Below are 20,041 nucleotides of genomic sequence, written 5' to 3'. Positions count from 1 at the left end.
CGCATGAGGGCGCTGTTCAAACTCGCTTCTTGGTTTCGTATTGTCATGTCCATGGATAAGATTAGACCGATCCACGGAGAGAAACCACGGAATAAAGACAACCAGTCAAGAGTGGCAAACGAGGAGGTGTCAGCGTCGGGCCGGCGTCAGCCATGGTGTGATGTGCCATATTAATGGCACCCTAACATAGGTAAACCTCACCCCTGTCTCTCTAAATGATACGTCATATTTGGATCAACGTATGCTCAAGGTAAGCCGTGATCCAATCATGATGCACTCGTAGATCTTCGAGCAGGAAAGAAAAGAACGGCGGAATCTCTGAACAACGAATAAGGCCGGTGAGAATTAGATCGAAGCATCCAACATTTTATTTTTTCTTTCACCCGAGTCGGTCACCGCCAGTAAGTTGCGTATTCAACTCTGAAACATTTGCAGTCAAAAATAGAACAAGAACGCATTCACTGATGCGCACACTACATGCAAGCATACTAATTGAGCCGCAGCAATTCGGAGAAGATTTTGAACAGCACAAAGAGATGAATAAACATGACAGGCAGTAGAGGAACAAAAGAAAAAAGACAATCTGATTAATTCTAGTGCGATCGGACCACAAAAGGAACATCGGGGCGCAAGGCAGCAAGATCCGCAAAGCAGCAGAACGGCGGGAAGAGGGGTCGTGTTCACGAGCTCTCTCTCTCTCTCTCTCTCTCTCTCTCTCTCTCTCTCTCTCTCTCTCTCTCTCTCTCTCTCTATATATATATATATATATATATATATATATATACCCGGACAGATACATACCAAGTACCATTTTAGTAAAATGATACAACAGTACTTGATTCCAAGCATCTGCCAAGCAACACATATATTTCTCAGTCAAATGCAAGGATGGAGGAATGCCCTCGTGTAATTCCAAAGATGCATGAGCAAGTGGTGGACATAAACATAAAATACAGATGATTCTGTTTATCTGCCGACACAAGTGTCTGTCATAGGACAAAATGGAGACTTCATATCAAATGAATAATAACAAAATAACAACTCAGTAGTCTTAGTCCAACAATCAATTATGACTCTTATTAATTTCCATCGTGTCGATAAGATTGACGTATATAAGATAGAACGCATATCCACCTGAGGTAGGATTGAAAACTCTAGAGCTTGTCATTGGCACGGAAGAGGCCACTGCTATTGATGGTAGTTTTAATTTTTTAATTTAAATTATATATTATTATATTAACGATTTATTATGAATCAGCATACCACGTAAATATACTCTAATATCTATTAACTCAGACTTAATAAGAGAAACTTATATAATATGCTTTTGAAAATATAAAGATTATTTTAAATCCGAGTAAAACCATAAAAGCTTAAGTGACTTATGATCAAAACCATATGGGCTACAATAAATTTTTTTATATCATTATATTAATAATTTATTACAAGTCAACATGTCATGTAAATAGACTTTAACATCTGTTAACTTAGACGAAAAGACTTATCTATTATGCTTTTAAAAATATAAAGATTATTTTAAACATAAATAAACCATAGAACTTAGGTGATCCATAACTACATCAATAAAATGAATCTTAACTCTAAAAAATTTGATATTTTGTGTTGACATGCTAGCCTATGCAATAGTATAAGAAGATATGGGAGGTCCAGCAACGTTAAGGGTTCCGACAATGTCATGTAGCTTTTGGAACAGGTTAAGCATTAAACTGTGAAGATGATACACCGGTACCACATTCATGGACCATAAACACTAGGAAAAAGAAGCATTGATACATGTAACCTTATGACGACTAAAAGCTAAAAGTCCATTACATCAAATCATAGAAAAGAAATTATTGGATTGTTGTATTGCTCTTAAAGATGAATGAGGCACCCCATAAATGGATTGTTCTCTTGCACAAATCAATTATTCTATTTGTTCTATTGCCCTGAGACTAGTGTCTCGAGTCTTGTTTGCATGCCCGTATAATGGATACATGGAATGGAATTAGCTCCGTGAGGCAAAGGAGAAAGAGGTGGCAAATTACTTAACCAGGGTAGTAAACTCAAAAAGGTCAATTTAGATATTGAAAAATGTCTTTCACAACGAAACACATGCCTCCTGCATAGTCGTCGATCTCTCCCTTAGATCACTATTAAAAAAAAACAGAACACCTTGAGAAGGTTACAATTGACATCGAAACTAGTATCATACTCAATGAGAAGTTGAATAAATAATATCTAAGGTAAGAAACTGTTTCTGCAACTTCCCGCCTTAAGCTATGCAAGATAAAATAAGAAAGCAATCATTCAGCATATGTTTGGAAACATATGATAACCTTTGGTTGGAAAAGTGACTACTGCATCTTAAGCATCACAAATCATAGCTACAAAATACTAATAGTTTTCGGAACAGAAGGAAAAGAAAATAGAAGAGTTGAAATGCCTCATGTTTGCAAATGTGATCATTCTATAAAATTGGATACGGAGGATCCTATTATTACCCGAAGTTGAAGTTTCTGTGAGTGGCTGAGAAGGATCAAAGGGTGAAACGGTCTGCACAAAATCAAAAAGTCTGGCTCCTCTAGTATTTAACTTATTCCTCACCCACTCACGAAAACCTTGCTTGTCGGATCTGAAAGCATAATCAAAGAAATCACATATACACTTTGATTATAGTACAACTCAATGTGAACATCAAACATGAATTAAAAAAAAAAAGAGTCATTTTAACCTCAAATGAACAGTTCTTCAGCTCAATGGAAAGATACTATTGAACTTCCTTGTTATTACCAGCCAGTCCGCATCATGCCGAATTTCATATGGGCCTGGATCTGAGTTGATATCAACAATCTAAAAATTTAACTGAGTTAGGCTTTTCAATTGGATTTCATATAATATGCATCATTAGAGTAACAACAAACATGGAATCTCAACCAGCAAAAATTTCCGACCTGGAACACATTTGTCAAGAGCAACAAACCTTGTGATAGACTCATCCTTCTTGCGCTGAATAGCAGCTGTAAAATTACAGTGAATATGACCTGAAAACCATTTGTGTGGCTTATGTTGGTTTAGCAGCTCTGCAGCAGGCAAGCTGCCTAGAGTCCTCTTCTTGATCTGAAGAAGAACCACAATAATTAGCCTACTGACAGTAATAGCATCAATACTAACAGTGTATAACATTCATTTTCAGCATAATAATCACAGTATATCAATAAATTTACAACTGTCCAAGCAATGAAACGCAGATTCTTCAAGTTGCTTGCCATATCCATATTGGATATATGAAAAATATGGTACTTGTCACATAATTCTTGGGAGTATAGGAAATTTCTTGGAAACATCCAATTTTGTAGATAATAATCAAAGAGATGTATTTTTTGGATACTCATAAATAGTCTGCAGACTACATGATTGGTTTTGAGTGTAAATAGCTTGCTCACTATATTCAGTTTATACACATCGAAGTTATGACTATGCTTTTCCATTACAAAAATACATATTCTTATAACACATAAGAAATTACTTCTACTAGTGCTACTAAAAAGATCTCCAAGAATCAATGTTATTCTATCTTAGAATTTCTGGAGACTGTATTGCTAGAATGTTTCATTACTGAACCATCAAAATAATCACATTATATATGTCAACTAGATAATTAATCAAGCTTAAATTAGTTCATCCATATAAGTTATAACAATGAAGTTGATCAACAAAATGTGACTTCAAGGTAACACGAATGAGCATGCAATGATCATAGGACAAATGTCAAAGCCCTTAGGCATTAGCATATCAAAGAAGTCAGTATGTTGTTGTATAGCAGAAAATTGAAGAATGTAAAACTCATAAAAAAAAACAATAAGAAAGCAAGAATTTAGCTGTTTATGCAGTTGTACTGTACCAGAAAGAAAGAATAACAATACTGCAAGAAGATTCCAAGAATTAGTGAAAAGGAAAAATACCATTATTCCTCAAATTTTTCATGACTAGTGAGCAGATAATTAAAGTTTTAAAATCTTTAATATGAACTTGATGAGCTCTGAATTATCTCTAGCATCTTCTCATCATCTTATCATTATACCCTGAGCCTTTTGAAAAGATCGTGAGGCACACTTGATATACTCCTCAGTAAAGATTATGACCCTTAAGGCAATGCTAAAAACCTAAGCCTTACGGTGTCTAGTGCCTGTCGGCCTCAGTACATGCATGCCTTAATAAAATTGTCACAACCACAATACAACCAACTTGAACAAAATCCTGCCCTACATCATGTTAATCCAAGCCCAATCCTGAAAACCTTTGTAGTAAAATGGCAACCCGCCTAAAATATTCCCTTAGGAGACCATTTATCTTGTATTTAGGAATCAATATCATTTGAGGGAGTAAAAAAAAAAAAGTTGCAACCACTTCTATTCCAGTATAAGACACTGGTATCTGCTTCATGAATCATAAAGAGACCTAATGTTGGCATTCGATATGGATTATACGAAAATTTTATGCTGTGAAGTGAACTTGTTGAGATCAATACTGTTCAAAAAACAGAGCTCTAACTATTGAGACAAAACTGAGATTTTGAACTTTTATTCCAGGTTTAACTTTAGATACACAACAACAATGTCCCAACTATTTGGGGTTGGCTACATAAATCTTTTTCTATCATCAAGTTTTATGAAACAATATATTCATTGAAATTAAGAATATTTAAATCTTTATTTGTAGTTGTAGTTTTTGGTAAAGTCTTTTTAGATTTTCCTCTACCTCTCCTTTCATGATTAGTTACTAATTGTCTCACATTTTTTAACTATAACATCTATAGGTCTCTTAACATTTTCATATCATCCTAAACGATTCTTCTTTATTTTATGCTTTAATAAATTTGTGCATAATTGTTCATAAATAAAAAATATTTCTTTTTATATCTTTTCATATTATCCTAGGTTAATTTCGATAAGGAAGATACACTGTAATCTAGATTAATCAACACTTTTGGCTCTAATTTGACCAGACTACCTCTTTTTAAACATGAAGTGAAGAATTGTTTGATCCACTAATTAGTTCCAAAACTCTGAGAAATAGAAAACCAACGGAATTAGCTGATCTACTCTAAATCACAAAAACAAATCAGGTAATATAATCTGCCAATTCCAACCTGATCCAGTAAAATAAACTAACCCGTCCAACAATCCCAATCCAGCTTCTAGTGGTGATCATGGCTCCTTAAAATTTTTTTATAACCTTATCGACAGATATGTAAAATAGTACTGCTAATATAACTGGCCAGGGGCCAATGATAAGTATAATAACTATTTCACTCTCTTTATTTTAAAAGAATGTGAAATTAAAAAAGCCTAATATGCACAGCGATGTGAAATTAGAAAAGTTAGTGTGCCTCTTGTTCAAAATGGGATTTACACCGAACAAGCCTCTTTAAATTTCCATATTCATAGACAACAACAGGCCAGTCATGTGATATGAAAATATCTATTGGTTCATTAATGTGCTTGAGCTTCATTACATCATATTCGCGTATGTGGTATACAGACCGAAGATCACTCTCATAAAATGGAGGTCTCTCAAAATGTCCTGGTAAAAGAAAATATTATGATTTGATAGCATAATGAAGGTATGATCAAACAATTATCTTAGTTGGGTTCAACTTAGAGACTATATAGGTTAGCAAAATAAATTCAGGAAGGCATAAAATATATAGACAAGACCATATGTGATCAGAGAAGGCTCTTTTATTTTGGCATATAAAATCACAATGAACTATGTAGGAAAATAGTATGGCAAAAATCTGAATATAGTAATATAATATGGACAACATAAGTGAAATAAGTTCTTTTCTACCAATCCACAAAATAACAAAACAAAAGCATAACTCAACATAGATTTATCACAGACACTAGACTGAAAAATAAACTCACCTAGATGATAATGGCCTTGTTTATAAATCCCAGAAATCCCACCAATTCGAATGTTGACAAATTTAATAACTCCAGAAAAGACCAAGAAATATATATTAGGTCCAGCCCAGCCTCCATAATACCTACCAAAGGAATCAAGTCAAGCCAACATATACATGCATCCGCATACACAGAAAACAAGAACAAGGCAAATGCTGTAGTCAGAGGACTTTAGCATGAGTTAGTCTTTAAACCATCAAATGATGTGATAATGTAAGTCCAAATAGAAGTCTCAAATTCACTTCCTAAACTAAATTATCTTGAAAAATTACCCAAACAAGGATTAGATATCCCACATGTTTTTATAAGCTACAACCACATTGACATCTGAGGTTAATCAAAATCATGCATATAGAAATCTCCCCTCTATCTTCAAAGCTGCTAATTATCATATAAGAAACTCACAGTTCCCATAAATGATTTGATGCGTCATGGTTCCCACCAATATATATATAGTCAGAACAGGCGCTACTTCTTGTCCAGAGTAATACTTCCAGAATGAGTTCATACTCCGATATTTTGGTGGTTGCAACTCAAGCTCTCAAGATCATTTTCATTCCTGACTGCCTGCTTCGACAAAGAATTAAATGGTCAAAGATATAAGCTGGATCAAGGTAAACACATGCAAGTGCTTATAAGCAAGAGAATATTATATGCATATGGGTATGCAAGCAGGCATCTTGACATGATTGAAGGATTTCTATTATTATTATTTTTAAAAAAGATCCCAACTATGTAGGAGCTGCTACCACATGTTAGAATAATGTGGGAAAATGAACAATAATCCATATTTCAAATTGTTCAACTATCAATTGTTACACAATGATTTTTAAATTAAAAGTACAATGGAAAGACAAGCACAGCCAATGTCTCTAGCATTACAAATGTACTGCTTAGAGAAGATTGATAAAATACATATTTATCTCAAACATAATAAGTAACACAAATTCCACTTTTCGGGCAGCTAGAGCTAGAACGGGCTCCGCCTACTGTTTAAATATATATTCTTCATGGCCCCCAAAATGTTGGTTTCAACTACTTAGTAGATAGAAACTATGCAATCCACATCAAAGCCTTGTGCAGAAATGCTATCCTTTAACTGACTACACAAGGTGATGGGATCCTACAGTAGTTTGGGTGTAGGAATAGGATCAATCTTAGTCTAGTCATAGTCCCAGTTCAACCACAACTGCTAAACTGTTAAGTCAATCAGAATTTGGTTCTGATCCAGTATTGTAGCCTTTGGTTATAGCAGGGCTGCAACAAAATCGGAAACAGAGCCCATCATCCCACAAAGATGACATCAACACAAGCTGTGATGCAATTTTCCAATATCCCGATGAAGATAAACAAAACTATGAAGTATGAGTTTTTGGATCATCAAATAAAAAACAATTTACTAATGTGGAGAAGAAAGTGGAACAAAGCTTTCCAGAGATGAAATATACAATGGAGTGATGGACCAAGATTTAACAGTTAAAAAACCATCTAAGGATCCTCCAATCAACATGAAAAATGAACTAACAATCAAAGAAAATAACTTTCTTGCATGAAGATCATCTCAAAGCTACTTAAATTGTCCATCAAACTATAAGAGATACTGAAACTAAGAGAAACCCCAGAAGGAAATTCTTATTATCTATTTCAAAGTAGACCAACTTGCAAAAATAGCTACAAATATAGCATGAAATGTTCATCATAGATTTCCTTATGGGGAATAATTAAAGTGTCTGACGTTGAGTTGCAGGAAAGGTCATAACCACCAAATCCTCTACATAGCAGAATGCCATTGGTGTATTCTATGACCAAAAAATCATGAGTGTGGCATTAAGTGCAACAAAAGCAAGCCAATGTCATCCAGTTACATGGCAGACCAGGGATGATCCATTGCATTATATGAATATTTAGAATTGAGCCCAAAAACTAATAGTTTAGGATAATTTTTAGAGGTCGATTGGTTTGTTAAGAGGATTCCTAAAGTGTCTAGAAGACATTATTCAACAGGAAACAAGGCTCGGATGGTTAGTTTGAGTAAACTATGAAGATTATCTTAGTATTGTCCGAGAATTGAACATTGTGAAAGTGAAGTTTTCTTTGATTGCACATCAGTTTTTTTGCTAGATATCAATTTAGAAACCTTAAATTGTTTCTAAACTATCTCTTATTCCATCGCTGAAGCCTCAAGTTGTCCTGAAGCTGTCTTACTAGGACAGAACCTCAAATTTTGCTCCCTTCCTTTTGTTGCAAAATTTGAACTTTTCGAAAATGCAGGTATTTGACATGTATAACGCTATTAGACACTAATTCATTATCCAACTAGCAAGTTTGATGCACCAGACTTGATGGCTTGTCAATTCCAAGAAGTGAATTCTTCACACGCTAGGTGTGTAAGTAGATAATGATAGGATTTTGTTCCGAATTCAAAGATCCTTGATCCATCACAAAATCGAGAGAGTAGGGCAACGCTGATAAGAAAAAAAGATGATCAAGACCTGGAAGTCGCCACAGCGGATTAGGAGGTCGATTTTTATGTCCTCAATCTTCTCGACATGCCGAATCGAGGCGTACACCTCATCCAGCTCTCCATGCAAGCAGCCCTCAACTGCGATCTGTTTCCAAGCAGGGGGAGAGAAGATTAAAACCTAGAGAAATCAACGCCGAGAAACCACAATTCGACACACAAGAGAAAACGCGAACATACATACGAGTGAGAGGCAAAGATCGACAGAAAGAAGAAAGTGGAATTGGGCAGTTCCTTCATCGATGCGACTCTCTCTGGGAATAAGAGAAACATTTATAGGGGGAAGAGGGCTCGGCTTTTGCGAGGCGGGATGCAGTGGCACGATTCGGATTCGGATTCGGATCTGGCAATATGTTATCTTTTATTATTTCTGAGAACTAGGAATCCAGTAAAGATAATTCAGTTCCGGCAATATATTATCTTTTATTATTTCTGAGATCTAAGAACGCAACGCCGATAATTCAGTTCTGGCACAGATCGATCCAATATGATTCTTCCACTCCTGTAATCGCTCCACGGAGACTCCAAAAACTTGAATATTTCGAGAAGAACAAGGAAAGAGACAAACAATGTGACCTGCCAAAACCCCTCATCTGCTCGTGGATTGATTTCGCCAGAATTTTCTATTTCATTTTGAGAAAAAAAAATGGTATGAAGTTGGGATACCATATGGCAGATCAAAGCCAGAGAGAAGAGAATTGGAGGATTCTGAGAGCACAAAGGCCTACAGCTTCAAAATCCACCTTTAATCGACATCTTTGGAGAGCGTTGATGCACATAATTTGAGAGGGCACGGAACGCCTCGTGGAGCAACATATGATACATAGATCTGGCAAGAACTTTCCATTTTGCACGAAGATGGCAGTACGGCTGAGTATTGTCCCTCACAAGGACCAACAGCCGAGCTCAAGTGCCTCCTGGAACTTGTCCTCCGTGGTCGGATGTCGTTTGGTGCTGGCGTCGGAAGGCTTTCGCTTCTGCCTGAGCAGCGGGCTCAGCCGGCAGCGAGGAGGGACGCGAGACCGGGCTTCTGGAGAACTTCACCAGAAACGAAGTATCAGCGGCGGCAGGAGGAGGAGCACTGGGAAGAGGTTGAGGGGAGGGCTTGGGTTTCCACTGGTGGTAGCTTAGGAAGAGCATCGCCGCCGAGGGAGCCATGGAATGGGAACTTTTTAACTGCAGAGGAATGGAAATCTGGAAGAGAAATATTGCGCTCTCTGCTATGTATAGGCGAGGTTTGGTATAGAAAACGATGGGTCCGTTTGTTTTGTCCTGAACCCAAGGCCGGAAGCCCGGAAGAGAGAAACCGTGGGTGGTGCGCGCCATCGGAAACACAAAACAAGGGGACATGGGCGGATGGCTGTTGTCTTTCACCGAGGTTGGTGACCCTCTGACGATGATGGACCCCGGGATCGTGACACTGGGCCGGTGGCGGCGTGTGCCACGCTCGGGTTGCGTGCTCTACGGAACGTGGCGGTGTGGGGATACGCTCGATCGACCGGATCCATACACATACTTTCCACATTGGATGTGAGTGGAAGATTGTAGTGGTCTGGGCGCGTGCCGTGCTCGCGCTGGGAGTCGGCGACGGTCGACGCAGCAATCCAGACACATGCTTTGGCACGTGGTGTGCCACCAGGGGGAGGCAAAAGGCACACTGCTGTGGGCTAAGTCGATCACAATAATTATTAGTCCATAAATCCTGGCAGAATGCTGGCATGACAATATATATATATATATATATATATATATATATATATATATATATATATATATATATATATATTCTGTTTTATTTGTTGCCTTTAATCACTGTTTGAGTTTATATTGACTTTCTAATGACACTCTTAATAATATCAATAAGATTAGAAATAAATTTTTAAAGAAAAAAATTAGCATTCGAGTGGTATGCATTTTTATTGTTTGGAGCATAGTTTTCGGGAGAAAATTTGGTGATGGACTAAGCCTTAGGGATATATGTATCATTAGAATTGTCATTCATAATAAAATAATTAAAATTTTATTTAATAAGAAAGTTAACTTATGGAATCTTATAGTTAACGTAAACTATGATTATTTTGACTAACACTAGACATAAGAAGGCTAGTTAGACCCGTTGGAAAAGGATTATTTTGACTATGATTATTTTGACTAACTTATGGACCCTGCACTTCCTGGACCGGCGTCACGTGCAGCGCCGCCGGGCGGGTCGTCGCATTCGACATCTCCGGCCTCCGTCGAACCCGGGTTGGCCACCTCAGCCCCCAGTTCGCCGTCGACGGGCTGCAGAACCTCACCCAGCTCCGGTCCTTCAACGCCACTGGCTTCGCACTCCCCGGCTCCATTCCGGACTGGCTCGGTGCTGACCTCGCCCCGACTTTCGCCACCCTCGTCCTCCGCGATGCCTCCGTCGCGGGTTCCATCCCCTACTCCCTTGGTGGCGTCGCCAGTCTCGCTGTGCTTGTCCTCGCCGGCAATGCCATCACTGGAAATATCCCTACCACGCTCGGGCAACTCGATAACCTCACGCTCCTGGACCTCTCGCACAACGCGCTCTCCGGGCCGATCCCGACATCCCTCGGAGCGCTCGCCAGCCTCTTGTACCTCGACCTCTCGTCCAACTTCCTCTCTGGACCGGTGCCGCTCGCACTTGGCAGCCTCCGGAACCTGAAAACCCTGATCTTGGCAAACAATAGCCTCTCCGGATCGGTCCCGTCACAGCTCGGCGATCTCTCCTGGCTCACGGTTCTCGATCTCAGCTTCAATTCCCTCACTGGATCACTCCCGAGTAGTCTAAGAAACCTGAGGAGCCTCCAAAATCTGAACTTGGGGAGCAACTCACTCTCGGGAGCTCTAACCGATAGACTCTTGGCCGGTCTCACCCTGCTGCAGTCCATCGTACTTAGTCACAACAACTTATCGGGGGCGTTACCGGATTCACTGTGGTCTCTCTCGGAGCTTCGGGTCTTTGATGTCTCTGGTAATAGGCACAACGGAGTACTTCCGGACATCGTGCCAGCTGCTGTCAAAGGCAATGTCAGTGGTGCTCTCTTCGATCTCTCGAGCAATCTTTACTACGGTTCCATCTCTACTCGATTCGGGAGCATGTTCACCAACTTCGTAATGGTGAATATATCGATTAATTACTTGGAAGGTGCATGGCCATTAGATAAAACTGGCAACGATGTATCTTATTGGTTGAATTGCCTTAAGAATGCAATGAACCAGAGGAGCCCAGACGACTGTTTGAAGTTTTATAGGGATAGAGGGTTACCTTATGATGGAAATGTGATCCCGAGTGCTCTGCCTTCGGACACTTCCAAGAAGGAACATTTGAACTTAAAAGTATATTTTGACAGGGACTCTTGGGGGCGTTTTGGCGCTTGCCATATTGGTTCTTCTACGGATATGTTATTTGAAGAGACATGGTTTTCGGCAAGTTGAACAGCAGGAGAGTGGTGGAGCTGCAGCCTCTTCCGGAGGTGGCACACAGGCTCCCGGTGTTTATGTGAATTTGACTGCTGTGGGGAAGGCCTTCGGTTACGAGCAGCTGGTTCGGGCTACCGCAGGCTTCAGCGGTATGAACCTTGTCAAGCATGGACGATCGGGAGGTATTTACCGAGGTGCTTTGGAAAACGGTATTCCTATAGTTGTGAAGAGGATCAATGTTCTGGCCAGTAAGGATGCTCGTGTTGTAGAATTGGATTTGTTCTCCAATGGTTTGCATGAGAGATTGGTGCCATTTCTGGGCCACTGCCTGGGAAAAGAGAAGGAGAAATTCCTCGTCTACAAGTATGTGCCAAATGGTGACCTCTACACTGCATTGCAGAGAAAACCTGAGCCAGGAGGAGGGGTGCACTCGCTGGATTGGATAAAGAGGTTGAAGATTGCAACAGGCATTGCTCAGGCTCTGTACTATCTTCATCACGAATGTTCGCCGCCGCTTGTTCATAGGTAATGCCCTTACATTGTTGGAGAAAACCAAATTGTATTGTTTTATCCATCATCTCTCGTATGATCCATGTTTGGCAAAACTAGAGTTATTGCATACTTCTCAGAGACCTTCCAAAGTTCCATTCTCAACATTTTTTTGGGCAGTCTAAGCCTTGCATATATAATCTCGCTATACTTGTTCCTTAATGGATAGCCTGTCCTTCTAATGATAAATCAATCTCTTTGCCTCTTGGTGGTTCATACCTTGAACTCTAGTTACTCAATTTGCAAATCTGCAGTGTTTGAGGTGTTCTATGTTTCCTAATTTAATGTCCAGTGCTTGGGTCTTCTTCTGGTTTTATTGTAAGTCTAGCTTGAAGTGTTCTTTGCATCATCTACCAGGTCTAATGCTGTTGAACTTCTTGACTGTATGCAGTTTCCAAATTTCCCACATTGTTATCATTCAGCACGCCTCATACAACTCCAAGATTCTCCATTTTTATAACTTTTTTTAACATTTGAACAATTCCTCAAGTTTATAATATTTCCAGCAATTCACATTTCATGATAATTCATGTTTCTTTAACAACCAGAACTGGGATTTCTTTTCCCCACAATTGTTTTTGTGGTCCAATTTGCAACAATTTCACTGGATATATTTTGGTAAGATTGCCTTTTAATACTTCTGCACCATTACATTAATTCAGGACCACTGTTAAAAGTTAGAGTCAGGTGCGCATTGTGGTTAAAATTTCTAATTAGTGATAGCTACTTTCCTCGATGTGTATGTGCTATCGTGACACTGTCAAACTCGCCATTAGCAAGTAATAGTATTATTTAACAGATGTACTGTTATCATTTGCAGAGACATCCAAACGAGCAGTATCCTCCTCGATGATAAATTTGAAGCGAGGCTTGGAAGTTTGAGTGAGGTATGTCCTCAGGAAGAAGCACACCATAGTGTTATCACCAAGCTATTGCGGATGTCACAGTAAGTTCAAAATTCACAGTAGTCTTTATTACTTGTTAGTTAATCTCAAAATAATATTTCCTTAAAATAGAGTAATTCTAAAGTTCCATCATGTCAATTTCATGTTTGTTATTCTTTTTCTTATCTTGTTCTATCTGTCATGGATCTTAGTAACCTTTGCGTATCATCCGATTTATATTCTGTAAATTGCTATCAAATTTGAATCTATATCCACTGTCATATTCGGATTGTGGATTGGTTATATCTCATGAAACACACCAGTCTCGACAGATCCAGTGTTGCGACTTGTCTTCGGTTCAACAAAGACGAAGATGTTAACCGTAAAGATTAACGGTAAAACACAACACGCTGACTCATTAGGAAAGTCTATATTAGATAATGAGACCTCTGATGTTGTTATTTCGGAACTATTGCACTGTTTGTTTCTTAGTAAACTGATGTTGCTCAACAGATTCGAGGCAGCATATAGAGAAAGAAAAAGAAAGTAATCAAGTGGCTAGATCACATGATTTATTGTCATATGATCAGGATAACACTTGTTTCCCGGACTCATACATCCTTAATAGATTGCTTGTTTTATTCTCTCTGATAACATTGAAAATTTCATTGATTGTAATATAGCTTCAACCTTGTCATGTTCTAATATCTGCTTCTCTTCTTGACATGTAGGAACTCAAAACAAAGTGTTTCCGATATGAAACTTTTTGAAGACCCCCGATATATTTTATTGAATGGTTTCGTTCAACTCTCGGCTAATCACTTATTTTCCTTGTGCTTGATGAATTTGCATAATTTCCTGAGAAATCTCTCTACTCTATTGAAGGAAATCCTTTAATCTATTAAGGAAAATCCTCTCTCATAATCTCTATAAATAGAAGAGGAACATATAAATACAATCAAGTTTTTTCACTTTTTCAATAAAACTTCTTCAATAATTATGATTATCTTCTATTATTTTCTTCACGTATGATGTGCATTGTCTTTGCAATGTCTTGGCAAGGTGTTGCTCGAGCTAATTACCGGTAAGCTTGGAATCAGTGGGTCAAATGACGCTGCATCGATGTGTATGAGAAGGAACTCGTGACAAAGATTGTCAACCCGTTCCTCGTAGTGGATGAGGACCACTTGGAGGAGGTCTGGGCCATGGCAATCATAGCCAAGTCTTGCTTGAATCCAAAGCCTAACAGGCGGCCACCTGCGAGCTATGTCCTGAAGGCACTGGAAAACCATGTGAAGGTGGTGAGGGAAGACGACAACTCTGGTTCAGCCAGGCTGAGGGCTACTTCATCACGGGGCTCTTGGAATGCTGCCTTCACGGGAAGCTGGCGACGTAGCTCCTCGGGCATCATGTCTGTGCCAGGGCAACTAAGGGAGGACCAGAAGCTGAAAAGATCTGGTACAGCCGGGTCTCAGGGAAGTGGAGGAGAACGATCATTCTCTCGGAAGAGACCGTCGAAGGAGATCTTCCCAGAGCCATCTGGTTTCCATGACATGGAGGATCGAGAAGAAGGTTCGACATATGGTGGGCGGCTCGCCATTTGAGTTCCTGCCTATCGGCATCTGACCTCGATGGTGAGTTCGACGAGTGATGATCCGTGATCGGGTCGATTTCTTTCTCTTCCTCTCCTGTTCATGCATTTGTACACGACAAGTATTCCAATGGAAGAGCTCGACATCGAGGCAGCAGGCTCCCGGAGGTCACTATCATATCTTACTGCTTTCAGTCGGTGCTGAAGATGCTGAATCGATTTGGCAGCTTAAAACAAGGAGGTGTAATTTAGCCTTCATCGGTGGCTTTTCAGGGTATTTATTGTATGTTGGATTGCTTGGTTTCGCATCGCCAGCTTTCTGTTTCCACCTGTTCGATCACTCTTTTAACACTCGACAACAAGTGATCTTATCGGAGAGCCAGCCATTTGGATGGTGGCCGGACGGTGGATTTTGGACACTGGGTTTAGGTTGCTCTTTGTGATTTTGGACCCTCATTAACAATGAATACCAAAGGCTGCAGTTTAAAGTCGGCTTAACTTGCTGATAAAAGCAGAACGAAAAAAGAATGATATAACCCACAAAGACTAACACCGAATAAGCTTCCATAGAAAACTCGATTCGCAATCAGTAGCTTACATGAAGCTAATATGGTAGAGAAGAGAATCTTAGTCCAATGTTACCCATAAAACGCACACTTCCACCAACAAACAATATCAGCCCGCAAATCACTTTCTTTGATGAACTTAAATGGAAATTGTCGAAGAAACAAAATCACGATGTGATGCTACAGTTGTTAATGAGTGGCAGGTATTGCTATTAAACTCCATTGTGGTGACACGCTAGTCCTGGAACGATATCTTGAACTTGCAAGACGCTAGCGGCCAAACCTTCCTGATACAGACTTTGGCACAAAGCTGACTGAACTTGAAGACTTCTCTAGCCTGCAAGAGGGAAATAGATTTTACAGTTTACAAGTAGAGATACAAATATCAACAGGATTATGTGTGCATTTACTTTCATGTCTACACAGGACATGCATGCATTTTTTGCACATTATTTGGAATAGTTCAAAAGAGATGGCACCTTGAGATTTCCTCAACGGCCTTCAGAACTCGCTCAGAACTAGTTTCCAGCACCTGGCCTCCAAATATAATTTCGTCTAGGATGGTGTGCATCTGCACATAAGAAATCCAAGTTCAACATACATGAAAACGGTGGTATTGATCTGATTGTTGTAAATCTGTTCTAAATTGAACAAAAGGATGAAACGCTGCTTTCACAGTAGATATAGACCTGAAGGATAAATAAGATGATACACTGCTAAATCAGTTTCACAGTAGGTATAGACCTTAAGGATAAATAAGATGATACCCTGCTAAATCAGTTTCACAGTAGATATGGACATCAAGAATAGAGGGCAGATTCACTTGTAGCTAACAGAGGTAATGTTAGACAGGTAAGAGATTGTTCCAAAGAGTTCATGAACGTGTGAAATCATACCGTATTGCCATTCTACTTTACATTAATGAACAAATTATAATAGAATATGCCAATCGTTTAAACTTTCTATTTATGATCTAGTCATGCCAAGTCTAACATGAATATCTTGCAAGTGTTCTGGTCACTCCATAAGAACCTTCTAGCAAACATGGTAGAATTTCTTGATTATTTGCAGCATCCTCTCCATAAATCTAGAAGTTCAATTACTTCAAATCTTTTGTTCCATATGCCTATATAATTAGCAAAACAAAATTATATTATCCTAAACTCACTTTTCATAGCTTTTCCGTCTTCTTCTTTTATTTAAGATGAAAGAGCAGTGCAGTACGTTTCAGTTGCAGGCTGATAGAATATGCTCAACTCATCCAGATATTTGGCTTTTTTTTTTTGTCAGGCTAGCTTGTCGAAGTAATCCAAAAAATTGCTAGCAAAAAAAAGAGACATACTGAGAAAGCTTCACAACAACTACAATTACCTTGTTGAAGTTAAACACTATGTCAAGCTCACAGACATTTTTGAAGCATCTGTCCAGTGTCTCAACAAGGACTGCAGATGACAGCATCTAAATTAGAAACAAAACCTTCGGACATATTTGCGAATCATAGGGAAAGATTGGAAGATATGAGCTCAGCCAATACTAATAGTGCTACTCATGATACATAAAGAAATTCCATACCAGTGGAGAAGGAACAATTTTTATAAAGAAAAACAATCTCATGTAAAAGGTTGAAAACTTGTTTTGCACCTTGTATGAGGTCAAGCATAGCTAGTTCGTTCTCACAACTGTCAAACACAAAGACAAAATACAGCGTAGCGAGGTGCTTGTATACCAGCCGGGTACCCTGCAAGAAGGATGAAGCATGATAATGCATATCACCAGATTTATAGAAAGGATTTCCTCAGAAAACATAGGAAATTCCTCACGAGCAAACATTAAGAGACTGCGTATCTACTCAATTTATAAGAAACCGTATATTTTGTTCACGATTCATATTTAATGCGCAGAGCCCTAATTTTTGCAGGCTCCTCGCTCTATTAATCAACAACATGTTCTTCAGCAAAACCCAGTTTGAGAGGAATTCTCGTTAGCAAGTAGAGCAATTATTGTAACACAAACGGATAAAAGGCGAACAAGCTAAAACATTCATATGTGTAGACCTCTTTGAATTCCTCTTGTTTTTTTTTTCTTTGTTATTTCTGCAACAAAAGATACGAAGAGTAAAGAGGAAAAGATTACTGGGCCGAAGATTGCATCTGCTTCGACGAAATTGCTGACGTTGTCCGGTCTTCCAGATAAAACTGCAACAGGTTGACGCAAAAGATCGAATATTTAACAGAAAATCGATAGCGAAAAATGTGAAACAAATGGGGAGAAAACAGGGGATTAATCGAGGGGTTTTCTAATGTATTGAAATTACGTGCGCCCTGACCTGCGAAGACGCTCCGTGTGAGTTCCTGCTGTTTCTCCGGGGGCTGGGCTTCGACAGAAGAGCAAAAGCAGCCAGAGTCAAGAGAGGATTCGTATTCGGATCCGAATGCAAATTACGAGGGCGAATAAGAGAGACAGAGGAGATATTGGGTACCTGGAACTCGTAAAACTTGAGGAGGCGGGGCTTGCCCTGGGTGTTCATCACGATCACCGCGCGAATCATGGCTGTAGCCGGCCGCCGGAGAGAGGCACTCAGAAGGGTTCCGAGAGAGCGGTGGCCAAAGGGCGGGTTGGAACTTGCAACGCTGACGTTGTTTTCGTTTTCTGTTTCCTGGTTTTCGAGACGGAACGGCGGTGGTGATGTTTTTGGCAACGGTGGGGACGTTTTAGGGTCGAATTCACCGTCTCGTGGCAATATATCTCAGATATTTATTTCTCTTTTACCTATTGGACGAGCCATAGCTGACGTGGAATGCGGGATCCACGATCCCTCTTTCCACCGCCTAAGCCCGATTGTTGATTTGGCTCATTGCGGCGAGTCCGCGACTCGTTCGACCGATTTGTCTCACCCACTCGGTTAGGGTTTAAGAGCTTTTCTTTATTCCCCACATCCGTCAGGAGGAAGACCGTCAAGATCGATCCGTGATGGCCTCGCTCTGTAGGTCCGCCGCCATGGCCGCCGGGAGGTCCGTCGCGGTCCGCTCCAAATCCATACTCCCGAAGCCTGCGCCGTCCCGAAGGGCCGCCCCTTTCGTTCGGAGGTGAAGGCTACTGCAACTCCAAATTCTTGCCCTCGAACTCTTCTACTTGTTATTTTTTCTTATTTTTAGTTTCGATTCGTACTCTCGACTAATTTCGGCACGACCTATGTTAGGTCGATCGCACCGGCATTGGGGAGCGTCGATTCGCTGATGCCGCTTCACAGCGCCATCGCCGCCGCTCGCCTCAGATCTTTCATTGCGGTCGATTCCTCATGTTGGAGTTGGCTCTCCCAAGGTAACATTCACGAAAGACTTTATCTTTGATTGGTCATCAAATAACTGGGGAAATCTTTGATTTTGTCATGCATTGGGGATTTGCATTTGCCACCAGTATTTCTTGCAAGAAGAATGTAAATCTGAAAAGGTTTAGGTTTCACGGAGTGTTATAGCATCCAAAGAATACTCGTTGGATTGATTTTTATAGCAAAATTGGAACTTTGTCTTGTGGTAATTCTGATGATAGGTTTAAACAAGCGCATCTGATCATGGCTATGGAGAGTGCAACGCAGAAGGGAAGAAACATTTTTCATGTGAGGAATTTTAAACCATGACTTCTATGAAATTGGCCACTATATCCATTTTATTCTTCGACATCTTATTCAATATAGTAGGTGTCAAGTGTAAATTAAAGGTCAATTTCATCGCTCTCCTTAAAACTATTTTTAACAGCATGCAGAAACTTAGTGATCGTTGCTCTGTTTTCGGATATTCTAATAGTGCTTTATATTCTGGCAAATTTTATCCTAACGTAGTTCTCTATTTTTCGTATAGGACGCGCTTTACCTTTGTGACCGAGGTGTGCTGGTTTTATGCTATGTGGGATCTTAGATTCTTACCGCTTCTCATTTAATTTGAAGACCATAATTTGTCTTTTACAAGTCTTGAACTGCAGCAAGTGATTGGGCATACCTTACTTTTTAGCCTAAGCGCCCCTTTTATTTTTGAAATTTATTGAGATAGCATTTCTTGTTTATTAGCCTTTTAACATAAGCTGTTCTTTCTAGAGTACATCATATTACTCGCCGTGTACCCTTTAGATGAAAATTTGATGTTACAAGTACTGCAGCTATATTATTGGAATGTGTTCCCTGTTTGGACGATGGTGTTTTGATCTTATGCTCTTTGATGTCCACCACCATGATCATGCTTTGGATGACACCATAACATTACTTCTACTGTAGGACCAACTGAACGAGTTCATTAGAATTGTTCTATTTTTGTGATGCATTTATGCTTAATTGATTTATGTACTTGCCTAACTGCAACTATGACAATAATTATTATTCTTGTATGTAGATCATTTTACTTTGTGCTATACTACGATGGCAATTAAAATTCTTCATATTCTATTGTAATTGGCCTTTTGCAGTAGTCATTGGCATGCTATTTCAATCTAGAAGTGGAACGTCTCACTTTCCAAGCCTTTGGTAACCAAATAGTTAAATT

At 39.5% G+C, this 20,041-nt stretch overlaps 2 protein-coding genes, 1 long non-coding RNA gene and 1 pseudogene across 7 annotated transcripts; 2 read left to right on the top strand and 2 right to left on the bottom strand.

Moving 5' to 3' along the window:
• Window positions 1-1,842: 1,842 nt before the first annotated feature.
• Window positions 1,843-9,835, bottom strand: LOC103996499 (uncharacterized). 4 transcript variants are annotated; one of them, XR_010498724.1, is made up of 8 exons: window positions 8,671-9,835; window positions 8,462-8,578; window positions 6,375-6,536; window positions 5,931-6,052; window positions 2,955-3,120; window positions 2,735-2,853; window positions 2,505-2,635; window positions 1,843-2,153 (listed from the first exon to the last, which is right to left on the bottom strand). It is a non-coding gene; the product is annotated as an uncharacterized LOC103996499 (long non-coding RNA). The 4 variants fall into 4 exon arrangements; XR_010498721.1 differs by having other exon boundaries at window positions 2,984-3,120; XR_010498720.1 differs by having other exon boundaries at window positions 2,735-3,120.
• An 812-nt stretch (window positions 9,836-10,647) lies between these two features.
• Window positions 10,648-15,345, top strand: LOC135644239 (probable LRR receptor-like serine/threonine-protein kinase At2g16250; annotated as a pseudogene).
• Window positions 15,346-15,618: 273 nt separating this feature from the next.
• On the bottom strand, window positions 15,619-18,218 carry LOC103996190 (AP-3 complex subunit sigma). Its single transcript, XM_009417047.2, has 7 exons — window positions 17,989-18,218; window positions 17,836-17,878; window positions 17,643-17,704; window positions 17,151-17,247; window positions 16,881-16,951; window positions 15,989-16,080; window positions 15,619-15,846 (listed from the first exon to the last, which is right to left on the bottom strand). The coding sequence occupies exons 1-7, from the start codon at window positions 18,055-18,057 to the stop codon at window positions 15,780-15,782; spliced, it is 501 nt and encodes a 166-aa protein (XP_009415322.2). The 5' UTR covers window positions 18,058-18,218; the 3' UTR covers window positions 15,619-15,779.
• Window positions 18,219-18,373: 155 nt separating this feature from the next.
• On the top strand, window positions 18,374-19,568 carry LOC135646125 (protein NONRESPONDING TO OXYLIPINS 2, mitochondrial-like). 2 transcript variants are annotated; one of them, XM_065165308.1, is made up of 4 exons: window positions 18,374-18,595; window positions 18,709-18,830; window positions 19,059-19,125; window positions 19,367-19,568. In XM_065165308.1, the coding sequence occupies exons 1-3, from the start codon at window positions 18,480-18,482 to the stop codon at window positions 19,076-19,078; spliced, it is 258 nt and encodes an 85-aa protein (XP_065021380.1). In that variant the 5' UTR covers window positions 18,374-18,479; the 3' UTR covers window positions 19,079-19,125; window positions 19,367-19,568. The 2 variants fall into 2 exon arrangements, with proteins under 2 accessions (XP_065021380.1, XP_065021379.1); XM_065165307.1 differs by lacking the exon at window positions 19,059-19,125 and having other exon boundaries at window positions 18,376-18,595.
• Window positions 19,569-20,041: the final 473 nt, after the last annotated feature.

Source organism: Musa acuminata, chromosome BXJ3-8 (assembly GCF_036884655.1).
Source record: "Musa acuminata AAA Group cultivar baxijiao chromosome BXJ3-8, Cavendish_Baxijiao_AAA, whole genome shotgun sequence".
NCBI lineage: Eukaryota > Viridiplantae > Streptophyta > Magnoliopsida > Zingiberales > Musaceae > Musa > Musa acuminata.
This window is presented reverse-complemented; position numbering and strand designations above follow the sequence as displayed.